Genomic DNA, 26,675 nt, shown 5'->3' with positions numbered 1-26,675 from the left:
GACATATCTGGAGCGGGATTTATCAGGCCACGAGACATATCTGGAGCGGGATTTATCAGGCCACGAGACATATCTGGAGCGGGATTTATCAGGCCACGAGACATATCTGGAGCGGGATTTATCAGGCCACGAGACATATCTGGAGCGGGATTTATCAGGCCACGAGACATATCTGGAGCGGGATTTATCAGGCCACGAGACATATCTGGAGCGGGATTTATCAGGCCACGAGACATATCTGGAGCGGGATTTATCAGGCCACGAGACATATCTGGAGCGGGATTTATCAGGCCACGAGACATATCTGGAGCGGGATTTATCAGGCCACGAGACATCATGAGCGGGATTTATCAGGCCACGAGACATATCTGGAGCGGGATTTATCAGGCCACGAGACATATCTGGAGCGGGATTTATCAGACCACGAGACATATCTGGAGCGGTATTTATCAGACCACGAGACATATCTGGAGCGGGATTTATCAGACCACGAGACATATCTGGAGCGGGATTTATCAGGCCACGAGACATATCTGGAGCGGGATTTATCAGGCCACGAGACATATCTGGAGCGGGATTTATCAGGCCACGAGACATCATGAGCGGGATTTATCAGGCCACGAGACATATCTGGAGTGGTATTTATCAGGCCACGAGACATATCTGGAGTGGTATTTATCAGGCCACGAGACATATCTGGAGTGGTATTTATCAGGCCACGAGACATATCTGGAGTGGTATTTATCAGGCCACGAGACATATCTGGAGCGGGATTTATCAGGCCACGAGACATATCTGGAGCGGGATTTATCAGGCCACGAGACATCATGAGCGGGATTTATCAGGCCACGAGACATATCTGGAGTAGTATTTATCAGGCCACGAGACATATCTGGAGTGGTATTTATCAGGCCACGAGACATATCTGGAGTGGTATTTATCAGGCCACGAGACATATCTGGAGCGGGATTTATCAGGCCACGAGACATCCCGAAAATCAAAATTGTCTATAGCAGCCGAACAGTTTGGCCTTCGCCTTAATATGAATGAACCCTCTGTGGAACGGTGAGCCTCTCACGAACACGGACATATTGATCTCCTAGCAATCCCCCTGTAGCAGTTTAAAAAATGTATGGAAGTATACAGTATATGAAGACTGTTTAGTGCCAAAATACATCCGATGGAAATAACAAATGGTTCCTGGTCTTTCAGATATTGGACAGGCACTACAGAACAAACTTCTTAAACGTCTTAAAATTCAAGATCAAATAGAAAAATGATCCTTGGTGTGACCTTAAAACAATTCCACATACCCCAAAAATAAGGGGTTAAATGTACATAGTTTTTTATATAACAAATGTTTCCTGATATTTCCTATATATGCCCGGCAGAGACTGTTATTGGTTAATAGGCTTTCTTTGTAAAGTAGTAATCAACTGTGAACAACAGAAGGTCAGTAATAATATCATCATAGTTAATAACATCCATTTGGTTCAATAACTCACCTCGTTGTGCCCTTGAGCAAGGCACTAACCCCTCAGTATTTCAGGGCTGCTGTGCAGCTCTGTTCCCAGCCTGGTGGCTGTCCGGTTGGGTGTTGTGACAGGAAAAAAAATGAACAGTATCCGTGCAAACGGACAAATAAATGAAGTATTCTATTACTCCCACTTTGTCTCTGTCCCGGGATAATCAACACAGACACCATCACATTTCTTTCACTTGATCTTTCCAACCTTTATAATCCTCTCTGTTGCCATTTTCCCTTTCAACAGGATTTAAGAGTCAAGCTGGAGCATGAGAGAGAGAAACGGTGAGTTGCAACTTCCACTGTTTTTCTACTTCTCTTTCCAGGGAGGGGGAGAAGGGGGTGTTGTGTTGTATCATGACTGAGTTCTCATGTCCAGGGAGGGGGAGAAGGGGGTGTTGTGTGTTATCATGACTGAGTTCTCATGTCCAGGGAGGGGGAGAAGGGGGTGTTGTGTTGTATCATGACTGAGTTCTCATGTCCAGGGAGGGGGAGAAGGGGGTGTTGTATCATGACTGAGTTCTCATGTCCAGGGAGGGGGAGAAGGGGGTGTTGTGTGTTATCATGACTGAGTTCTCATGTCCAGGGAGGGGTAGAAGGGGGTGTTGTGTGTTATCATGACTGAGTTCTCATGTCCAGGGAGGGGAGAAGGGGGTGTTGTGTGTTATCATGACTGAGTTCTCATGTCCAGGGAGGGGAGAAGGGGGTGTTGTGTTGTATCATGACTGAGTTCTCATGTCCAGGGAGGGGGAGAAGGGGGTGTTGTGTTGTATCATGACTGAGTTCTCATGTCCAGGGAGGGGGAGAAGGGGGTGTTGTGTTGTATCATGACTGAGTTCTCATGTCCAGGGAGGGGGAGAAGGGGGTGTTGTGTTGTATCATGACTTGAGTTCTCATGTCCAGGGAGGGGGAGAAGGGGGTGTTGTGTGTTATCATGACTGAGTTCTCATGTCCAGGGAGGGGGAGAAGGGGGTGTTGTGTTGTATCATGACTGAGTTCTCATGTCCAGGGAGGGGGAGAAGGGGGTGTTGTGTTGTATCATGACTGAGTTCTCATGTCCAGGGAGGGGGAGAAGGGGGTGTTGTGTTGTATCATGACTGAGTTCTCATGTCCAGGGAGGGGGAGAAGGGGTGTTGTGTTGTATCATGACTGAGTTCTCATGTCCAGGGAGGGGAGAAGGGGGTGTTGTGTTGTATCATGACTTGAGTTCTCATGTCCAGGGAGGGGGAGAAGGGGGTGTTGTGTGTTATCATGACTGAGTTCTCATGTCCAGGGAGGGGGAGAAGGGGGTGTTGTGTTGTATCATGACTGAGTTCTCATGTCCAGGGGAAAGTAGAGAAACATGACAGTGTTGCTTCCTGCCCCATATAGCCTCACGACAGTGTTGTTTCCTGCCCCATAGAGCCTCACGACAGCGTTGTTTCCTGCCCCATAGAGCCTCACGACAGCGTTGTTTCCTGCCCCATAGAGCCTCACGACAGTGTTGTTTCCTGCCCCATATAGCCTCACGACAGCGTTGTTTCCTGCCCCATAGAGCCTCACGACAGAGTTGTTTCCTGCCCCATAGAGCCTCACGACAGTGTTGTTTCCTGCCCCATATAGCCTCACGACAGCGTTGTTTCCTGCCCCATAGAGCCTCACGACAGTGTTGTTTCCTGCCCCATAGAGCCTCACGGCAGTGTTGCTTCCTACCCCACTAATGGTAGGACATTGTTATACGGTAATTGTGGCGGTCGTAATGGTAGGACATTGTTATAGGGTAATTGTGGCGGTCCTAATGGTAGGACATTGTTACACGGTAATTGTGGCGGTCGTAATGGTAGGACATTATTATACGGTAATTGTGGCGGTCCTAATGGTAGGACATTGTTATAGGGTAATTGTGGCGGTCCTAATGGTAGGACATTGTTATAGGGTAATTGTGGCGGTCCTAATGGTAGGACATTGTTACACGGTAATTGTGGCGGTCCTAATGGTAGGACATTGTTATAGGGTAATTGTGGCGGTCCTAATGGTAGGACATTGTTATACGGTAATTGTGGCGGTCCTAATGGTAGGACATTGTTATACGGTAATTGTGGCGGTCCTAATGGTAGGACATTGTTACACGGTAATTGTGGCAGTCCTAATGGTAGGACATTGTTATACGGTAATTGTGGCGGTCCTAATGGTAGGACATTGTTATAGGGTAATTGTGGCGGTCCTAATGGTAGGACATTGTTATACGGTAATTGTGGCAGTCCTAATGGTAGGACATTGTTATAGGGTAATTGTGGCGGTCCTAATGGTAGGACATTGTTACACGGTAATTGTGGCGGTCCTAATGGTAGGACATTGTTATAGGGTAATTGTGGCAGTCCTAATGGTAGGACATTGTTATACGGTAATTGTGGCGGTCCTAATGGTAGGACATTGTTATAGGGTAATTGTGGCGGTCCTAATGGTAGGACATTGTTATACGGTAATTGTGGCAGTCCTAATGGTAGGACATTGTTATAGGGTAATTGTGGCGGTCCTAATGGTAGGACATTGTTACACGGTAATTGTGGCGGTCCTAATGGTAGGACATTGTTATAGGGTAATTGTGGCAGTCCTAATGGTAGGACATTGTTACACGGTAATTGTGGCGGTCCTAATGGTAGGACATTGTTATAGGGTAATTGTGGCGGTCCTAATGGTAGGACATTGTTATACGGTAATTGTGGCGGTCCTAATGGTAGGACATTGTTATACGGTAATTGTGGCGGTCCTAATGGTAGGACATTGTTACACGGTAATTGTGGCGGAACAAGTGACGTGAAGCAGTAGACATACAGACACTCACCTGTAGCAGTATGTTACCATCACAACATCAGAGATGACTGACTAAAGAATGTGAACGTTAACCCTCTGACAGATCCTCTCTGTGCCGGGGTGTCTCTGTGCCTGGTGTCTCTGTGCCTGGTGTCTCTGTGCCTGGTGTCTCTGTGCCGGGTGTCTCTGTGCCGGGGTGTCTCTGTGCCGGGGTGTCTCTGTGCCGGGGTGTCTCTGTGCCGGGGTGTCTCTGTGCCGGGGTGTCTCTGTGCCGGGGTGTCTCTGTGCCGGGTGTCTCTGTGCCGGGTGTCTCTGTGCCGGGGTGTCTCTGTGCCGGGGTGTCTCTGTGCCGGGGTGTCTCTGTGCCGGGGTGTCTCTGTGCCGGGGTGTCTCTGTGCCGGGGTGTCTCTGTGCCGGGGTGTCTCTGTGCCGGGGTGTCTCTGTGCCGGGGTGTCTCTGTGCCGGGGTGTCTCTGTGCCGGGGTGTCTCTGTGCCGGGTGTCTCTGTGCCGGGTGTCTCTGTGCCGGGTGTCTCTGTGCCGGGGTGTCTCTGTGCCGGGGTGTCTCTGTGCCGGGGTGTCTCTGTGCCGGGGTGTCTCTGTGCCGGGGTGTCTCTGTGCCGGGGTGTCTCTGTGCCGGGGTGTCTCTGTGCCGGGGTGTCTCTGTGCCGGGGTGTCTCTGTGCCGGGTGTCTCTGTGCCGGGTGTCTCTGTCTGAACCTTCAGGATGACCTCTATCCTCTGTTCCGCAGCATCATCCCGTTCCAGCGACCTCTGAAAATCAAGGAGCTGCTTCAGAAGGTCACAGAGGCCTTTGGACAACAGATGGACCTCTTCTACACAGACAAAGAGGTAGACAAGATAACACAACACGACATAATGGTGTCACGCCACACCACAACATGATGTAATGGTGTCACGCCACACCACAACATGACGTAATGGTGTCACGCCACACCATGACGTAATGGTGTCACGCCACACCACAACATGACGTAATTGTGTCACGCCACACCACAACATGACGTCATGGTGTCACGCCACACCACACCATGACGTAATGGTGTCACGCCACACCATGACGTAATGGTGTCACGCCACACCACAACATGACGTAATGGTGTCACGCCACACCACAACATGACGTAATGGTGTCACGCCACACCACAACATGACGTAATGGTGTCACGCCACACCACAACATGACGTAATGGTGTCACGCCACACCACAACATGACGTAATGGTGTCACGCCACACCACAACATGATGTAATGGTGTCACGCCACACCACAACATGACGTAATGGTGTCACGCCACACCACAACATGACGTAATGGTGTCACGCCACACCACAACATGACGTAATGGTGTCACGCCACACCACAACATGACGTAATGGTGTCACGCCACACCACAACATGACGTAATGGTGTCACGCCACACCACAACATGACGTAATGGTGTCACGCCACACCACAACATGACGTAATGGTGTCACGCCACACCACAACATGACGTAATGGTGTCACGCCACACCACAACATGACGTAATGGTGTCACGCCACACCACAACATGACGTAATGGTGTCACGCCACACCACAACATGACGTAATGGTGTCACGCCACACCACAACATGACGTAATGGTGTCACGCCACACCACAACATGACGTAATGGTGTCACGCCACACCACAACATGACGTAATGGTGTCACGCCACACCACAACATGACGTAATGGTGTCACGCCACACCACAACATGACGTAATGGTGTCACGCCACACCACAACATGACGTAATGGTGTCACGCCACACCACAACATGACGTAATGGTGTCACGCCACACCACAACATGACGTAATGGTGTCACGCCACACCACAACATGACGTAATGGTGTCACGCCACACCACACCATGACGTAATGGTGTCACGCCACACCACACCATGACGTAATGGTGTCACGCCACGCCACACCATGACGTAATGGTGTCACGCCACGCCACACCATGACGTAATGGTGTCACGCCACGCCACAGCATGACGTAATGGTGTCACGCCACGCCACAGCATGACGTAATGGTGTCACGCCACGCCACAGCATGACGTAATGGTGTCACGCCACGCCACAGCATGACGTAATGGTGTCACGCCACGCCACAGCATGACGTAATGGTGTCACGCCACGCCACAGCATGACGTAATGGTGTCACGCCACGCCACAGCATGACATAATGGTGTCACACCACGCCACAGCATGACATAATGGTGCCACACCACAACATGACATAATGGTGCCACACCACAACATGACATAATGGTGTCACACCACGCCACAGCATGACATAATGGTGTCACAACACAACATGACATAATGGTGTCACACCACGACATGACATAATGGTGTCACACCACGACATGACATAATGGTGTCACACCACGCCACAGCATGACATAATGGTGCCACACCACAACATGACATAATGGTGTCACACCACGCCACAGCATGACATAATGGTGTCACAACACAACATGACATAATGGTGTCACACCACAACATGACATAATGGTGTCACACCACGACATGACATGACGGTGTCACACCACGACATGACATAATGGTGTCACGCCACACCACAACATGACATAATGGTGTCACGCCACACCACAACATGACGTAATGGTGTCACGCCACACCACAACATGATGTAATGGTGTCACGCCATAACATGACATAATGGTGTCACACCACGCCACAGCATGACATAATGGTGTCACACCACACCACAACATGACATAATGGTGTCACGCCACACCACAACATGACATAATGGTGTCACACCACACCACGACATAATGGTGTCACGCCACACCACAACATGATGTAATGGTGTCACGCCACACCACAACATGACATAATGTTGTCACACCACGCCACAGCATGACATAATGGTGTCACGGCACACCACAACATGACGCAATGGTGTCACGCCACACCACAACATGACGTAATGGTGTCACGCCACACCACAACATGACGTAATGGTGTCACGCCACACCACAACATGACGTAATGGTGTCACGCCACACCACGATGTAATGGTGTCACGCCACAACATGACATAATGGTGTCACACCACGCCACAGCATGACATAATGGTGTCACACCACGCCACAGCATGACATAATGGTGACACACCACAGCATGACATAATGGTGCCACACCACAACATGACATAATGGTGTCACAACACAACATGACATAATGGTGTCACACCACAACATGACATAATGGTGTCACACCACGACATGACATAATGGTGTCACACCACGACATGACATAATGGTGTCACACCACAACATGACATAATGGTGTCACACCACAACATGACATAATGGTGTCACACCACAACATGACATAATGGTGTCACACCACAACATGACGTAATGGTGTCACACCACAACATGACGTAATGGTGTCACACCACAACATGACGTAATGGTGTCACGCCACACCACGACATGACGTAATGGTGTCACACCACACCACGACATGACGTAATGGTGTCACGCCACACCACGACATGACGTAATGGTGTCACGCCACACCACGACATGACATAATGGTGTCACGCCACGACACGACATGACATAATGGTGTCACGCCACGACACGACATGACGTAATGGTGTCACGCCACACCACGACATGACGTAATGGTGTCACACCACGACATGACGTAATGGTGTCACACCACGACATGACGTAATGGTGTCACGCCACACCACGACATGACATAATGGTGTCACGCCACACCACGACATGACATAATGGTGTAACGCCACACCACGACATGACATAATGGTGTCACGCCACACCACGACATGACATAATGGTGTCACGCCACGACATGACATGACATAATGGTGTCACGCCACACCACGACATGACATAATGGTGTCACGCCACGACATGACATGACATAATGGTGTCACGCCACACCACGACATGACATAATGGTGTCACACCACGACATGACGTAATGGTGTCACGCCACACCACGACATGACATAATGGTGTCACACCACGACAAGACATAATGGTGTCACGCCACACCACAACATGACATAATGGTGTCACACCACAACATGACGTAATGGTGTCACACCACGACATGACGTAATGGTGTCACACCATGACATGACGTAATGGTGTCACGCCACACCACGACATGACATAATGGTGTTACACCACACCACAACATGACATAATGGTGTCACACCACGACATGACGTAATGGTGTCACACCACGACATGACGTAATGGTGTCACGCCACACCACGACATAATGGTGTCACGCCACACCACAACATGACATAATGGTGTCACGACACGACATGACATAATGGTGTCACCTCACACCACAACATGACATAATGGTGTCACGTCACGACACGACAAGATGATGAAAGCACCTTGTCTCAGAATTTCTAAGGACTCTATTACTTAATAATAGTGTCTTGTCTCTGACGTGATCAAGGTTGGCGTCCTCTCTCTGACTTAATAACGGTTGGTGTCCTCTCTCTGACTTAATAACGGTTGGTGTCCTGTCTCTGACGTGATCACGGTTGGTGTCTTGTCTCTGACGTGATCGCGGTTGGTGTCTTGTTTCTGACTTAATAACGGTTGGTGTTTTGCCTCTGACTTAATAACGGTTGGTGTCTTGTCTCTGACGTGATCACGGTTGGTGTCTTGCCTCTGACTTAACGGTTGGTGTCTTGCCTCTGACTTAATAACGGTTGGTGGATCTGGATAAGACTATAATGTTATATAAATGTCTCCCTGCAGTGTCTGGTTCCTGTAAAGAGCCAGGAGGATCTAGACAGAGCGGTGCTCAACGTGGGCTCTAGCAGCTTGCTCAGACTACTGCTGAAAACTCCCAAGAACAACCACGTGAGTCTACACACACACACACACACGCCTTAGAAGACATTGCCCAAGCATAGAGTATACATGCAACAAATACGAAGCCTCTACAGATGTTATGTATAAAAAATACGCGAGCTGTGCAACCAGAGACTCTGGGTTCGCGCCCAGGCTCTGTCGTAACCGGCCGAGTCCGGGAGGTCCGTGGGGCGACGCACAATTGGCCTAGCATCGTCTGGGTTAGGGAGGGCTTGGCCGGTAGGGATATCCTTGTCTCATCGCGCACCAGCGACTCCTGTGGCGGGCCGGGCGCAGTGCACGATAACCAAGGTTGCCAGGTGCACAGTGTTTCCTCTGGCTTCCGGGTTGGAAGTGCGCTGTGTTTTTTATTTTTATTTTTATTTTACCTTTATTGAACCAGGCAAGTCAGTTAAGAACAAATTCTTATTTTCAATGACGGCCTAGGAACAGTGGGTTAACTGCCTGTTCATGGGCAGAACGACAGATTTGTACCTTGTCAGCTCGGGGATTCGAACTTGCAACCTTTCGGTTACTAGTCCAATGAAGTCACTCATAAAAACAGCATCTTGGCTGTGTTTAAACGTGAAATCTCACAGTATTAACTAGGCTGTGTTCTTTGACAGTCTCTCTCTGGTCATGGTTTTAAACGTTGTGAAATCTCACAGTATTAACTTGGCTGTGTTCTTTGACAGTTTCTCTCCAGTCATGGTTGTGGATTTCTTTTAGACCTGCTATGTTTCTGCAGACACGGTCGTCTCAGCCATCCGATTAGCCAGCGGCAGACCTACTAGTGCCCTGGCTTCGCTGTCCGGTCCCCAGACCTACTAGTGCCCTGGCTTCGCTGTCCGGTCCCCAGACCTACTAGTGCCCTGGCTTCGCTGTCCGGTCCCCAGACCTACTAGTGCCCTGGCTTCGCTGTCCGGTCCCCAGACCTACTAGTGCCCTGGCTTCGCTGTCCGGTCCCCAGACCTACTAGTGCCCTGGCTTCGCTGTCCGGTCCCCAGACCTACTAGTGCCCTGGCTTCGCTGTCCGGTCCCCAGACCTACTAGTGCCCTGGCTTCGCTGTCCGGTCCCCAGACCTACTAGTGCCCTGGCTTCGCTGTCCGGTCCCCAGACCTACTAGTGCCCTGGCTTCGCTGTCCGGTCCCCAGACCTACTAGTGCCCTGGCTTCGCTGTCCGGTCCCCAGACCTACTAGTGCCCTGGCTTCGCTGTCCGGTCCCCAGACCTACTAGTGCCCTGGCTTCGCTGTCCGGTCCCCAGACCTACTAGTGCCCTGGCTTCGCTGTCCGGTCCCCAGACCTACTAGTGCCCTGGCTTCGCTGTCCGGTCCCCAGACCTACTAGTGCCCTGGCTTCGCTGTCCGGTCCCCAGACCTACTAGTGCCCTGGCTTCGCTGTCCGGTCCCCAGACCTACTAGTGCCCTGGCTTCGCTGTCCGGTCCCCAGACCTACTAGTGCCCTGGCTTCGCTGTCCGGTCCCCAGACCTACTAGTGCCCTGGCTTCGCTGTCCGGTCCCCAGACCTACTAGTGCCCTGGCTTCGCTGTCCGGTCCCCAGACCTACTAGTGCCCTGGCTTCGCTGTCCGGTCCCCAGACCTACTAGTGCCCTGGCTTCGCTGTCCGGTCCCCAGACCTACTAGTGCCCTGGCTTCGCTGTCCGGTCCCCAGACCTACTAGTGCCCTGGCTTCGCTGTCCGGTCCCCAGACCTACTAGTGCCCTGGCTTCGCTGTCCGGTCCCCAGACCTACTAGTGCCCTGGCTTCGCTGTCCGGTCCCCAGACCTACTAGTGCCCTGGCTTCGCTGTCCGGTCCCCAGACCTACTAGTGCCCTGGCTTCGCTGTCCGGTCCCCAGACCTACTAGTGCCCTGGCTTCGCTGTCCGGTCCCCAGACCTACTAGTGCCCTGGCTTCGCTGTCCGGTCCCCAGACCTACTAGTGCCCTGGCTTCGCTGTCCGGTCCCCAGACCTACTAGTGCCCTGGCTTCGCTGTCCGGTCCCCAGACCTACTAGTGCCCTGGCTTCGCTGTCCGGTCCCCAGACCTACTAGTGCCCTGGCTTCGCTGTCCGGTCCCCAGACCTACTAGTGCCCTGGCTTCGCTGTCCGGTCCCCAGACCTACTAGTGCCCTGGCTTCGCTGTCCGGTCCCCAGACCTACTAGTGCCCTGGCTTCGCTGTCCGGTCCCCAGACCTACTAGTGCCCTGGCTTCGCTGTCCGGTCCCCAGACCTACTAGTGCCCTGGCTTCGCTGTCCGGTCCCCAGACCTACTAGTGCCCTGGCTTCGCTGTCCGGTCCCCAGACCTACTAGTGCCCTGGCTTCGCTGTCCGGTCCCCAGACCTACTAGTGCCCTGGCTTCGCTGTCCGGTCCCCAGACCTACTAGTGCCCTGGCTTCGCTGTCCGGTCCCCAGACCTACTAGTGCCCTGGCTTCGCTGTCCGGTCCCCAGACCTACTAGTGCCCTGGCTTCGCTGTCCGGTCCCCAGACCTACTAGTGCCCTGGCTTCGCTGTCCGGTCCCCAGACCTACTAGTGCCCTGGCTTCGCTGTCCGGTCCCCAGACCTACTAGTGCCCTGGCTTCGCTGTCCGGTCCCCAGACCTACTAGTGCCCTGGCTTCGCTGTCCGGTCCCCAGACCTACTAGTGCCCTGGCTTCGCTGTCCGGTCCCCAGACCTACTAGTGCCCTGGCTTCGCTGTCCGGTCCCCAGACCTACTAGTGCCCTGGCTTCGCTGTCCGGTCCCCAGACCTACTAGTGCCCTGGCTTCGCTGTCCGGTCCCCAGACCTACTAGTGCCCTGGCTTCGCTGTCCGGTCCCCAGACCTACTAGTGCCCTGGCTTCGCTGTCCGGTCCCCAGACCTACTAGTGCCCTGGCTTCGCTGTCCGGTCCCCAGACCTACTAGTGCCCTGGCTTCGCTGTCCGGTCCCCAGACCTACTAGTGCCCTGGCTTCGCTGTCCGGTCCCCAGACCTACTAGTGCCCTGGCTTCGCTGTCCGGTCCCCAGACCTACTAGTGCCCTGGCTTCGCTGTCCGGTCCCCAGACCTACTAGTGCCCTGGCTTCGCTGTCCGGTCCCCAGACCTACTAGTGCCCTGGCTTCGCTGTCCGGTCCCCAGACCTACTAGTGCCCTGGCTTCGCTGTCCGGTCCCCAGACCTACTAGTGCCCTGGCTTCGCTGTCCGGTCCCCAGACCTACTAGTGCCCTGGCTTCGCTGTCCGGTCCCCAGACCTACTAGTGCCCTGGCTTCGCTGTCCGGTCCCCAGACCTACTAGTGCCCTGGCTTCGCTGTCCGGTCCCCAGACCTACTAGTGCCCTGGCTTCGCTGTCCGGTCCCCAGACCTACTAGTGCCCTGGCTTCGCTGTCCGGTCCCCAGACCTACTAGTGCCCTGGCTTCGCTGTCCGGTCCCCAGACCTACTAGTGCCCTGGCTTCGCTGTCCGGTCCCCAGACCTACTAGTGCCCTGGCTTCGCTGTCCGGTCCCCAGACCTACTAGTGCCCTGGCTTCGCTGTCCGGTCCCCAGACCTACTAGTGCCCTGGCTTCGCTGTCCGGTCCCCAGACCTACTAGTGCCCTGGCTTCGCTGTCCGGTCCCCAGACCTACTAGTGCCCTGGCTTCGCTGTCCGGTCCCCAGACCTACTAGTGCCCTGGCTTCGCTGTCCGGTCCCCAGACCTACTAGTGCCCTGGCTTCGCTGTCCGGTCCCCAGACCTACTAGTGCCCTGGCTTCGCTGTCCGGTCCCCAGACCTACTAGTGCCCTGGCTTCGCTGTCCGGTCCCCAGACCTACTAGCCGGTGCCTGGCTTCGCTGTCCGGTCCCCAGACCTACTAGTGCCCTGGCTTCGCTGTCCGGTCCCCAGACCTACTAGTGCCCTGGCTTCGCTGTCCGGTCCCCAGACCTACTAGTGCCCTGGCTTCGCTGTCCGGTCCCCAGACCTACTAGTGCCCTGGCTTCGCTGTCCGGTCCCCAGACCTACTAGTGCCCTGGCTTCGCTGTCCGGTCCCCAGACCTACTAGTGCCCTGGCTTCGCTGTCCGGTCCCCAGACCTACTAGTGCCCTGGCTTCGCTGTCCGGTCCCCAGACCTACTAGTGCCCTGGCTTCGCTGTCCGGTCCCCAGACCTACTAGTGCCCTGGCTTCGCTGTCCGGTCCCCAGACCTACTAGTGCCCTGGCTTCGCTGTCCGGTCCCCAGACCTACTAGTGCCCTGGCTTCGCTGTCCGGTCCCCAGACCTACTAGTGCCCTGGCTTCGCTGTCCGGTCCCCAGACCTACTAGTGCCCTGGCTTCGCTGTCCGGTCCCCAGACCTACTAGTGCCCTGGCTTCGCTGTCCGGTCCCCAGACCTACTAGTGCCCTGGCTTCGCTGTCCGGTCCCCAGACCTACTAGTGCCCTGGCTTCGCTGTCCGGTCCCCAGACCTACTAGTGCCCTGGCTTCGCTGTCCGGTCCCCAGACCTACTAGTGCCCTGGCTTCGCTGTCCGGTCCCCAGACCTACTAGTGCCCTGGCTTCGCTGTCCGGTCCCCAGACCTACTAGTGCCCTGGCTTCGCTGTCCGGTCCCCAGACCTACTAGTGCCCTGGCTTCGCTGTCCGGTCCCCAGACCTACTAGTGCCCTGGCTTCGCTGTCCGGTCCCCAGACCTACTAGTGCCCTGGCTTCGCTGTCCGGTCCCCAGACCTACTAGTGCCCTGGCTTCGCTGTCCGGTCCCCAGACCTACTAGTGCCCTGGCTTCGCTGTCCGGTCCCCAGACCTACTAGTGCCCTGGCTTCGCTGTCCGGTCCCCAGACCTACTAGTGCCCTGGCTTCGCTGTCCGGTCCCCAGACCTACTAGTGCCCTGGCTTCGCTGTCCGGTCCCCAGACCTACTAGTGCCCTGGCTTCGCTGTCCGGTCCCGCCAGGAAGGCAGACTGTAATATAGTGCATCCCACTACATTCCCACTATACAATGCTGAAATCACATCAGACCACAGTAATGAAATGTATTCAAGGTGCTGCCCACTACATTCCCACTATACAATGCTAAAACCACATCAGACCACAGTAATGAAATGTATTCAAGGTGCTGCCCACTACATTCCCACTATACAATGCTAAAACCACATCAGACCACAGTAATGAAATGTATTCAAGGTGCTGCCCACTACATTCCCACTATACAATGAGAATAATCAGCAGATTTCCTTGATTCCAACAGTTCAGTTAACTAGACCTCGATGTGTTTACCCATATAGTTAAATAAAGGTGAAATAAAAATAAATAAATATATCATGCTGCTTGGCACAACGTGGAAATAATACAAGTGCAGATAATAGAGAACATAATTTTAGTGTGGAGTTGATTGAACAGTAGACATGGAGAAAGTCTCATTGAAATCACTTGTAATGTATGTGTTGTCGCCCTCAGGTCATCAACTACTCAAAAAGCAGATTTACTATTGTATTATTCATTTCTATTAACCCCATCACCACTCCCCCCCTCTTCAGAGGATAATTATCTTGTTTATTTCTTTACATATATATTTTAAACATAAATTGCCATCACATGCTGTCAAATGTGAAAAATATTGTGATATGATGTTTTGGCCTTATTGCCCAGCCCAACGTTATCTGTTGTGACGTGCACAGAGATGAACTAACTGACAACAGTTACTTCCTTAGCTGTCCTTCTTCACTTTTTCTCCCGTCCACTTCCTGTGTGTCTAGTTCCTACAGGTGGGCAGCAGGGACAAACAGAGCGAGCTTAGGTCGTCCCGTTCTCTAGGGGATCTGAAGGGTTGTATACTCAAGAGCTCAGAGAGGGTCCGAAAACACTCCACAGGTTAGTCAATACACACACACACCTCGCACTACCCTGCTCGTACACTTTCGGTGCCAAGCAAGGCAGCGTTACACTCAATTTCTGTGACTTCCTGTACTCACATCCACCTTTATAGCAATGACTTCCTCTGCTGACATCCACCTCCCCCCTCCAGGTTCTCTCCATGCAGGTCGTAGGTCCCCCCCTCCAGGCTCGGTCCCAGAGGAGCAGCAGCAGATTGCCAGGCAGGGCTCCTTCAACTCTATTCACACAGAGGGAGAGTTTATACCTGAGGGCCTGGATCAGAAGGTAAGAGACAATATACTATTCTCTGTCTCTGTCACTAAGGGACAGTTTATACCTGAGGGCCTGGATCAGAAGGTAAGAGACAATATACTATTCTCTGTCTCTGTCACTAAGGGACAGTTTATACCTGAGGGCCTGGATCAGAAGGTAAGCGACAACGTAGTACTCTCTCATTCACGAGCTGCTCAGTGACGTGAGCCTACCAGACAAGCTAAATGCCTTCTATGTTCACTTTGAGGCAAACAACACTTAACCATGCATGAGAGCACCAGCTGTTCCAGATGACGGTGTGATCACACACTCCGTAGCCGATGTGAGTAAGACTTTTAAACAGTTCAACATTCACAAGGCCTCAGGGCCAGACGGATTACCAGGACTCATACTCAGAGCATACGCTGACCAGCTGGCAATGTCTTCTCTGACATTGTCAACCTCTCCCATCGATGCTCAAGGGGCCCCCCAGGGGTGCGTTCTTAGTCCCCTCTTGTACTCCCTGTTCACCCACGACTGTGTGGCCATGCACGACTCCTAACACCACCATTAAGATTGCCGCCGACACTGGTGATAGGCCTGATCACCGACAACGACGAGACAGCCTACAGGGAGGAGGTCAGAGACCTGGCAGTGTTGTGCCAGGAGAACAACCTTTCCCTTCAACATGATCAAGACAAAGGAGATGATTGTGAACTACAGGAAACGGAGGGCCAGCCACATCGATGGGTGCTGTAGTGGGTGGGTAGAGAGCTTCAAGTTCCTCGGTGTCCACATCACTAAGGATCTATCATTGTCCCACCAACACAGTTGTGAAGAAGGACACGACAACGCTGCTGCAACTGTTTAATATCGGTCGCTCCATTCCTAGTGATAGGTACACATCTACCTCAACGGCCACATACCCCTGCACCTCCACTCAGTACTGGTACCCTGTGTATATAGCCTGGTTATCATTACTCAGTACTGGTACCCTGTGTATATAGTCTAGTTATCATTACTCAGTACTGGTACCCTGTGTATATAACCTGGTTATCATTACTCAGTACTGGTACCCTGTGTATATAGCCTGGTTATCATTACTCAGTACTGGTACCCTGTGTATATAGTCTAGTTATCATTACTCAGTACTGGTTCCCTGTGTATATAGCCTGGTTATCATTAATCAGTACTGGTACCCTGTGTATATAGTCTAGTTATCATTACTCAGTACTGGTGCCCTGTGTATATAGCCTGGTTATCATTACTCAGTACTGGTACCCTGTGTATATAACCTGGTTATCATTACTCAGTACTGGTACCCTGTGTATATAGCCTGGTTATCATTACTCAGTACTGGTACCCTGTGTATATAGCCTAGTTATTATTACTCAGTACTGGTGCCCTGTGTATATAGCCTGGTTATCATTGCTCAGTACTGGTACCCTGTGTATATAACCTAGTTATCATTACTCAGTACTGGTACCCTGTGTATATAACCTGGTTATCATTACTCAGTACTGGTGCCCTGTGTATATAGCCTGGTTATCATTACTCATTGACGTATTTTACTTTTGTATTATTTTTCTGTCTTTCTCTCTGCATTGTTGGTAATGGCCGTAAATAACCTTTTCACTGTCTGTACCTGTTGTTTAATAAAATGTTATCTTCTCTCTCTGTCCCTGACCTTCTCTCATCCTCAGTCAAATGTGTCTGCTCCCTCGTACATCTCTGTCTCAGTCAAATGTGTCTGTTCCCTCGTACATCTCTGTCTCAGTCAAATGTATCTGTTCCCTCGTACATCTCTGTCTCAGTCAAATGTGTCTGTTCCCTCGTACATCTCTGTCTCAGTCAAATGTGTCTGTTCCCTCGTACATCTCTGTCTCAGTCAAATGTGTCTGTTCCCTCGTACATCTCTGTCTCAGTCAAATGTGTCTGCTCCCTCGTACATCTCTGTCTCAGTCAAATGTGTCTGTTCCCTCGTACATCTCTGTCTCAGTCAAATGTGTCTGTTCCCTCGTACATCTCTGTCTCAGTCAAATGTGTCTGTTCCCTCGTACATCTCTGTCTCAGTCATAGTAAGGCTAACAATGTGATTATTCTGTTGTTTTCCTTCAGTTGCTGGAGCCCTTTGGGAGTGCAGGCAACTCTCTGTCCAGCAGCTGTCAATCAATAGACCAAGCATTGGACAGGTGAGACCCTTAGTTCTCTGCGATATGAAACATCTATGTATGTAAATTAGTTATGTTTGTTGTCAATAATGTGGAGTGTGTAATGATTATACTGTTCAGAAACACATGAGGAGGATGAGAGGAGGAGGAGGAGAGGAGGAGGAGGAGTGGGAGAGGGAGAGGAGGAGGATGAGAGGAGGAGGAGGAGTGGGTGTAGGGAGGAGGAGAGGGAGAGGAGGAGGATGAGGAGTGGGAGAGGGAGAGGAGGAGGCGGGAGGGAGGGGAGGAGAGGGGGGACGACGAGGAGGAGGAGGGGAGGGGAGGAGGAGGAGGAGTGGGTGTAGGGAGGAGGAGAGGGACAGGAGGAGGCGGGAGGGAGGGGAGGAGAGGGGGGGGGACGACGAGGAGGAGGAGGGGGGGGAGGAGGAGGAGGAGTGGGTGTAGGGAGGAGGAGAGGGAGAGGAGGAGGCGGGAGGGAGGGGAGGAGAGGGGGGACGACGACGAGGAGGAGGAGGAGGGGAGGAGAGGGGAGGAGGAGTGGGTGTAGGGAGGAGGAGAGGGAGGGAGGGGAGGAGAGGAAGAGCTCTAAAGGGCAGAGGGAGAGAGCAGGACCAGTCTATTAACTAGAGTCTGTTGACTGACTGGTTAGTAGACTGCTCTGTTGACTGAATAGTTAGTAGACTGTCTGGTTAGTAGACTGATCTGGTTAGTAGACTGGTCTGTTGCCTGACTGGTTAGTAGACTGGTCTGTTGACTGTCTGGTTAGTAGACAGGTCTGTTGACTGACTGGTTAGTAGACTGGTCTGTTGACTGTCTGGTTAGTAGACTGGTCTGTTGACTGACTGGTTAGTAGACTGGTCTGTTGACTGTCTGGTTAGTAGACTGGTTAGTAGACTGGTCTGTTGACTGTCTGGTTAGTAGACTGGTCTGTTGACTGACTGGTTAGTTGACTGTCTGGTTAGTAGACTGGTCTGTTGACTATCTGGTAGGTAGACTGATCTGTTGCCTGACTGGTTAGACTGATCTGTTGACTGACTAGTTAGTAGACTGGTCTGTTGACAGACTGGTTAGTAGACTGGTCTGTTGACTGACTAGTTAGTAGACTGATCTGTTGACTGACTGGTTAGTAGACTGATCTGTTGACTGACTGGTTAGTACACTGACTGGTTAGTAGACTGGTCTGTTGACTGACTGATTAGTAGACTGACTGGTTAGTAGACTGATCTGTTGACTCTGGTTAGTAGACTGATCTGTAGACTGTCTGGTTAGTAGACTGATCTGTAGACTGTCTGGTCTGTAGACTGACTGGTCTGTAGACTGTCTGGTCTGTAGACTGTCTGGTCTGTAGACTGTCTGGTTAGTAGACTGATCTGTTGACTGTCTGGTTAGTAGACTGATCTGTTGACTGACTGGTTAGTTGACTGACTGGTTAGTAGACTGATCTGTTGACTCTGGTTAGTAGACTGATCTGTTGACTGTCTGGTTAGTAGACTGGTCTGTTGACTGTCTGGTTAGTAGACTGCAATGTTGACTGACTGGTTAGACTGATCTGTTGACTGACTAGTTAGTAGACTGATCTGTTGACTGACTGGTTAGTACACTGACTGGTTAGTAGACTGGTCTGTTGACTGACTGATTAGTAGACTGGTCTGTTGACTGACTGGTCTGTAGACTGACTGGTCTGTAGACTGACTGGTCTGTAGACTGACTGGTCTGTTGACTGACTGGTCTGTAGACTGACTGGTCTGTAGACTGACTGGTTAGTAGACTGATCTGTTGACTGTCTGGTTAGTAGACTGGTCTGTTGACTGTCTGGTTAGTAGACTGTCTGGTTAGTAGACTGATCTGTTGACTGTCTGGTTAGTAGACTGATCTGTTGACTGACTGGTTAGTTGACTGATCTGTTGACTGTCTGGTTAGTAGACTGGTTAGTAGACTGTCTGGTTAGTAGACTGTCTGGTTAGTAGACTGTCTGGTTAGTAGACTGTCTGGTTAGTAGACTGTCTGGTTGGTAGACTCATCTGTTGACTGACTGGTTAGTAGACTGGTCTGTTGACTGACTGGTTAGTAGACTGGTCTGTTGACTGACTGGTTAGTAGACTGATCTGGTTAGTAGACTGATCTGTTGCCTGACTGGTTAGTAGACTGGTCTGTTGCCTGACTGGTTAGTAGACTGATCTGTTGACTGTCTGGTTAGTAGACTGATCTGGTTAGTAGACTGATCTGTTGACTGTCTGGTTAGTAGACTGGTCTGTTGACTGTCTGGTTAGTAGACTGGTCTGTTGACTATCTGGTAGTTAGACTGATCTGTTGCCTGACTGGTTAGTTGCCTGACTGGTTAGTTGCCTGACTGGTTAGACTGAGCTGTTGACTGACTAGTTAGTAGACTGGTCTGTAAACTGACTGGTTAGTAGACTGATCTGTTGACTGACTGATCTGTTGACTGACTGGTTAGTAGACTGACTGGTTAGTAGACTGGTCTGTTGACTGACTGATTAGTAGACTGGTCTGTTGACTGACTGATTAGTAGACTGATCTGGTTAGTAGACTGACTGGTTAGTAGACTGATCTGTTGACTGACTGGTTAGTTGACTGGTCTGTTGACTGACTGGTTAGTAGACTGATCTGTTGACTGTCTGGTTAGTAGACTGATCTGTTGACTGTCTGGTCTGTAGACTGTCTGGTCTGTAGACTGTCTGGTCTGTAGACTGACTGGTCTGTAGACTGACTGGTCTGTAGACTGACTGGTCTGTAGACTAACTGGTCTGTAGACTGACTGGTTAGTAGACTGTCTGGTTAGTAGACTGATCTGTTGACTGTCTGGTTAGTAGACTGATCTGTTGACTGTCTGGTTAGTAGACTGGTCTGTTGACTGACTGGTTAGTAGACTGGTCTGTAGACTGTCTGGTCTGTAGACTGACTGGTCTGTAGACTGACTGGTTAGTAGACTGTCTGGTTAGTAGACTGTCTGGTTAGTAGACTGCCTGGTTAGTAGACTGTCTGGTTAGTAGACTGTCTGGTTAGTAGACTGTCTGGTTAGTAGACTGCCTGGTTAGTAGACTGCCTGGTTAGTAGACTGGTCTGTTGACAGACTGGTTAGTAGACTGGTCTGTTGACTGACTGGTTAGTAGACTGGTCTGTTGACTGACTGGTTAGTAGACTGATCTGTTGACTGTCTGGTTAGTAGACTGTCTGGTTAGTAGACTGCCTGGTTAGTAGACTGTCTGGTTAGTAGACTGTCTGGTTAGTAGACTGGTCTGTTGACTGACTGTTTAGTAGACTGTCTGGTTAGTAGACTGTCTGGTTAGTAGACTGCCTGGTTAGTAGACTGATCTGTTGACTGTCTGGTTAGTAGACTGATCTGTTGACTGACTGGTTAGTAGACTGATCTGTTGACTGACTGGTTAGTAGACTGGTCTGTTGACTGTCTGGTTAGTAGACTGGTCTGTAGACTGTCTGGTTAGTAGACTGTCTGGTTAGTAGACTGTCTGGTTAGTAGACTGCCTGGTTAGTAGACTGTCTGGTTAGTAGACTGTCTGGTTAGTAGACTGGTCTGTTGACAGACTGGTTAGTAGACTGGTCTGTTGACTGACTGGTTAGTAGACTGATCTGTTGACTGACTGGTTAGTAGACTGATCTGTTGACTGACTGTTTTGAGTTGGTTCTGACCGGAGGGCGACCAGGTGCGGTCGCTTCCAGTCTGTGGGTGATGTTCAGCTGTTGCTTCTGCTTTAGAGGTCATCTTCAAGGTGAGAGACTGCTGACAATATGAATATTGACTTTGACCATTATATAGTGTCCAGACTGCTCGTCCGCGTGCACCATCGCACGCATGTTGATTTTGTCAACCGCCAACAGAAGCGATCAGGACATGCAGGTTAAAATATCAAAATGAACTCTGAACCAATTATATTAATTAGGGGCAGGTCGAAAAGCATTAAACATTTATGGCAATTTATCCATCTAGTTTGCTGTTGCTAGGTCATTTGTCCTTGGAAATAAACATTGGGTTGTTATTTTACCTGAAATGCACAAGGTCCTCTACTCTGACAATTAATCCACAGATAAAAGGGTAAACCACGTCAGTTTCTAGTGATCTCTCCTCCTTCAGGCTTCTTCTTCTTTGGAGTTCATATGGTGGTTGTCAACCAGCTTTAAGGTGCATTACCACCACCAGTGTGGACCTCAGTTCATCTTTCAGTCACCCACATTGGGTCTATGCTCCTAAAAATAAATGAGGAGTTGGGAGAGGCAGGACTTGCAGTGTGTCAAGCGTCACAAATAGAACCAAGTTTGGGACACGAGCGGTGTGGTCAGCATGTTACTGACAGAGAGAGAGGGAAACGGCTCTACCTACAGTGTTATCTAGACAGTGGACAGGGGAACAATGACAGGATACGTTGCTGGACCTTTCCCCTCCAGTGGGCGCCGTGCCCTCTCATCCTGGGTCTCCCCTGCCGTCTGAAATGTTCCATCCACTCACATGGTGAAGATGGCACAACAGTGCCTCTTCAACCTCAGGAGGCTTTAAGAAATTCAGCTTGGCCCCTAAGATCCTCACAAACTTCTACAGATAAACCAATGAGAGCATCCTGTCGGGCTGTATCACCGCCTGGTACGGCAATTAAACCGTCCGCAACTGCAGGGCTCTCCAGGGGCTGGTGCTGTCTACAGTATAGCACCTAGTGTCAATATTAGAGAATATTGGTAAATAAGATATTTCTGTTTTTTATTTGTAATACATTTGCAAAAATGTTAACCTGTTTTCTCTTTGTTATTATGGGGTATTGTGATGTCATTATGGGGTATTTGGATGTCATTATGGGGTATTGGGATGTCATTATGGGGTATTGGGATGCCCTGTTCCTTTAAAGTATTGACACCTCTTAATTTATTCCACATTGTGTTACAGCCTGGATTTAAAATGGATTACATAGGTGAGAGAAAAAACTATCTACACACAATACCCCATAATGACGTCACAATACCGCATAATTACGTTTCTCTCGTTTTTCTTCACTCTCGTTTCTCTCGCTCTCAAGTTTTCCCTTTCTCTCAATGTTTGCAAATTGATTGAAAATAAAATACAGAAATAATCTAGTTTACATAAGTATTTATACCCCAGAATCAATACTTTATAGAATCCCCTTGGGCAGCGATTAGAGCTGTGAGTTTTCTGGGTAAGTCTCTAAGAGTTTTCCACTCCAGGACTGTAGAATATTTGCCCCTGGTTCTTTTCTAAATTCTTCATTCTGTCAAGTTGCCTGTGCTTCATGTCTCAGTGTCTGGTGGAAAGCAGACTGGACCAGGTTTTCCTCTGCCTGTGCTTAGCTCTATTTTGTTTATTTGTTTTATCTTGAAACTCTCCAGTCGTTGCCGATTACAAGCATACCCATAACGCACTCCCCCCATACCCATAACGCACTCCCCCCATACCCATAACGCACTCCCCCCATACCCATAACGCACTCCCCCCATACCCATAACGCACTCCCCCCATACCCATAACGCACTCCCCCCATACCCATAACGCACTCCCCCCATACCCATAACGCACTCCCCCCATACCCATAACGCACTTCCTTCCATACCCATAACGCACTTCCCCCATACCCATAACGCACTCCCCCCATACCCATAACGCACTCCCCCATACCCATAACGCACTCCCCCCATACCCATAACGCACTCCCCCCATACCCATAACGCACTCCCCCCATACCCATAACGCACTCCCCCCATACCCATAACGCACTCCCCCCATACCCATAACGCACTTCCCCCATACCCATAACGCACTTCCTTCCATACCCATAACGCACTCCCCCCATACCCATAACGCACTCCCCCCATACCCATAATGCACTCCCCCAATACCCATAATGCACTCCCCCCATACCCATAACGCACTCCCCCCATACCCATAACGCACTCCCTCCATACCCATAACGCACTCCCTCCATACCCATAACGCACTCCCTCCATACCCATAACGCACTCCCCCTATACCCATAACGCACTCCCCCCATACCCATAACGCACTCCCCCCATACCCATAACGCACTCCTCCATACCCATAACGCACTCCCCCCATACCCATAACGCACCCCCATACCCATAACGCACTCCCCCCATACCCATAACGCACTCCCTCCATACCCATAACGCACTCCCCCCATACCCATAACACACTCCCTCCATACCCATAACGCACTCCCCCCATACCCATAACGCACTCCCCCCATACCCATAACGCACTCCCCCCATACCCATAACGCACTCCCCCCATACCCATAACGCACTCCCTCCATACCCATAACGCACTCCCCCTATACCCATAACGTTGTATGTTTTGCAGTCTAACTTTAGTGCCTTGTTGCAAACAGGGTGCATATTTTTATTCTGAACAGGCTTTATTCATTTCACTGTTACGTAGGTCAGTATTGTGGAGTAACTACAGTGTTGATCCATCCACAGTTTTCTCCTATCACAGCCATTAAACTGTAACCATTGTAAAGTCACCATTGGCCTCATTGTTAAATCCCTGAGCAGTTTCCTTCCTCTCCGGCAACTGAGTTAGGAAGGACACCTGTATCTTTATAGTGACTGGGTGTATTGATACACCATCCCAAGTGTAATTAATAACTTCACCATGCTGAAAGGGATATTCAATGTCTGCCTTTTTATTTTTATCCATCTACCAATAGGTGCCCTTCTTTGCGAGGCATTGGAAAACCTCCCTGGTCTTTGTGGTTGAATCTGTGTTTGTAATTCACTGCTCGACTGAGGGACCTTACAATTATCTGTATGTGTGGAGTACAGAGATCAAATGTTAAACACTGTTATTGCACACAGAGTCCATGCAACCTATGTGACTTGTTAAGGGAATGATTTTCCTTTTTATTAATTTGTAAACATTCTAAAAACATTATTCCACTTTGACATTTAATCCATTTTAAATTCAGCCTGTTTATTTTTTATTATATTTAACCTTTATTTAAAACTAGGCAAGTCAGGGCGGCAGGTAGCCTAGTGGTTAGAGGCGTTGGGCCACTAACCAGCAGGTAGCCAGGTGGTAAGATCGTTGGGCCAGTAACCAGCAGGTAGCCTAGTGGTTAGAGGCGTTGGACCAGTAACCAGCAGGTAGGCTAGTGGTTAGATCGTTGGGCCAGTAACCGAAAGGTTGCTGGATTGAATCCTCGAGCTGACAAGGTAAAAATCTGTCATTCTGCCCCTGAACAAGGCAGTTAACCCACTGTTCCCCGGTAGGCCATCATTGTAAATGAGAATTTGTTCTTAACGGACTTGCCTAGTTGTAAAAGTTTGCCCAGTGCAGCACTCGACTGTTTTGGGAACATAGCTTTTATGATATCCCCACCAGACTGTTATAAAGCCTTTTTAAAATACAGATTACAAGTGCTATGAAACGTTCTTGCAACATCAAGCGAATGTGTTATACAAAACATTCTCTAGTCATCAGCGCAACAGTTTTCTTTCTCATGAGAACATTTGCTGCGACCTAATGAATGTTCTGGGAAATTTCACATAACCAATTTCGTTTCTCTCTCTCTCTCTCTCATTTCTCTCTCTCTTGTTTCTCTCTACTCTCTTTTTGTTCTCAGCCCTCCTTTTTCCCAGAACAACCGAGACAACAACTATCTGAGCCTCAACTATGAAGGACACCGAGGTATGGATTCATTCTGACCTTCCTGCTCAATGTGTAAATTGAGGTTATTAAATTCTGGTCCTTTGTGTTATATGTTGTAATGATGTCTGACACTGCTGTTTGCTGCTATTTTGGCCAGGTCTCTCTTGGAAAATAAGTTTTTAATCTCAATGAGACTACTTCCTCACCTCTACCTCCCCTTGTCTCCCCATCTACCTCCCCTTGTCTCCCCATCTACCTCCCCTTGACTCCCCATCTACCTCCCCTTGTCTCCCCATCTACCTCCCCTTGTCTCCCCATCTACCTCCCCTTGTCTCCCCATCTACCTCTCCTTGTCTCCCCATCTACCTCCCCTTGTCTCTCCATCTACCTCCCCTTGTCTCTCCATCTACCTCCCCTTGTCTCTCCATCTACCTCCCCTTGTCTCCCCATCTACCTCCCCTTGTCTCCCCATCTACCTCCCCTTGACTCCCCATCTACCTCCCCTTGTCTACCCATCTACCTCCCCTTGTCTCCCCATCTACCTCTCCTTGTCTCCCCATCTACATTCCCCTGTCTCCCCATCTACATTCCCCTGTCTCCCCATCTGCCTCTATTCAGCTTCTCACTATCAGGTCTACTACACCTGTTGTACTCTGCATTTCACTGTCAGGTCTACTGCACCTGTTGTATTCGGCATTTCACTGTGAGGTCTACTACACCTGTTGTATTCGGCATTTCACTGTGAGGTCTACTACACCTGTTGTACTCTGCATTTCACTGTCAGGTCTACTGCACCTGTTGTATTCGGCATTTCACTGTCAGGTCTACTACACCTGTTGTATTCGGCATTTCACTGTTAGGTCTACAACACCTGTTGTATTCGGCATTTCACTGTGAGGTCTACAACACCTGTTGTATTCGGCATTTCACTGTGAGGTCTACAACACCTGTTGTATTCGGCATTTCACTGTGAGGTCTACAACACCTGTTGTATTCGGCATTTCACTGTGAGGTCTACAACACCTGTTGTATTCGGCATTTCACTGTGAGGTCTACAACACCTGTTGTATTCAGGTCTACTACACCTGTTGTATTCAGCATTTCACTGTGAGGTCTACTACACCTGTTGTATTCAGCATTTCACTGTGAGGTCTACTACACCTGTTGTATTCATCATTTCACTGTGAGGTCTACTACACCTGTTGTATTCAGCATTTCACTGTAAGGTCTACTACACCTGTTGTATTCAGCATTTCACTGTGAGGTCTACTACACCTGTTGTATTCAGCATTTCACTGTGAGGTCTACTACACCTGTTGTACTCGGCATTTCACTGTAAGGTCTACCTACACCTGTTGTACTCAGCATTTCACTGTGAGGTCTACAACACCTGTTGTATTCGGCATTTCACTGTGAGGTCTACAACACCTGTTGTATTCGGCATTTCACTGTGAGGTCTACAACACCTGTTGTATTCGGCATTTCACTGTGAGGTCTACAACACCTGTTGTATTCGGCATTTCACTG

At 50.2% G+C, this 26,675-nt stretch overlaps 1 protein-coding gene across 1 annotated transcript in view; it reads left to right on the top strand.

Moving 5' to 3' along the window:
- The window catches only part of map3k22 (mitogen-activated protein kinase kinase kinase 22), a 193,945-nt gene that overhangs the window by 41,191 nt on the left and 126,079 nt on the right, over positions 1-26,675 (top strand). Inside the window, exons 5-11 of the mRNA XM_064941127.1 lie at positions 1,773-1,810; positions 5,068-5,167; positions 9,163-9,267; positions 14,960-15,074; positions 15,229-15,362; positions 17,448-17,521; positions 25,123-25,187. Coding sequence (XP_064797199.1) covers positions 1,773-1,810; positions 5,068-5,167; positions 9,163-9,267; positions 14,960-15,074; positions 15,229-15,362; positions 17,448-17,521; positions 25,123-25,187 — 631 coding nt within the window. The remainder of the gene's footprint in view (positions 1-1,772; positions 1,811-5,067; positions 5,168-9,162; positions 9,268-14,959; positions 15,075-15,228; positions 15,363-17,447; positions 17,522-25,122; positions 25,188-26,675) is intronic.

The sequence above is a fragment of the Oncorhynchus masou genome, chromosome 28, assembly GCF_036934945.1.
Source record: "Oncorhynchus masou masou isolate Uvic2021 chromosome 28, UVic_Omas_1.1, whole genome shotgun sequence".
Lineage (NCBI taxonomy): Eukaryota > Metazoa > Chordata > Actinopteri > Salmoniformes > Salmonidae > Oncorhynchus > Oncorhynchus masou.
Note: the sequence above shows the minus strand (reverse complement) of the source record. Positions and strands in the feature narration are given on the sequence as shown.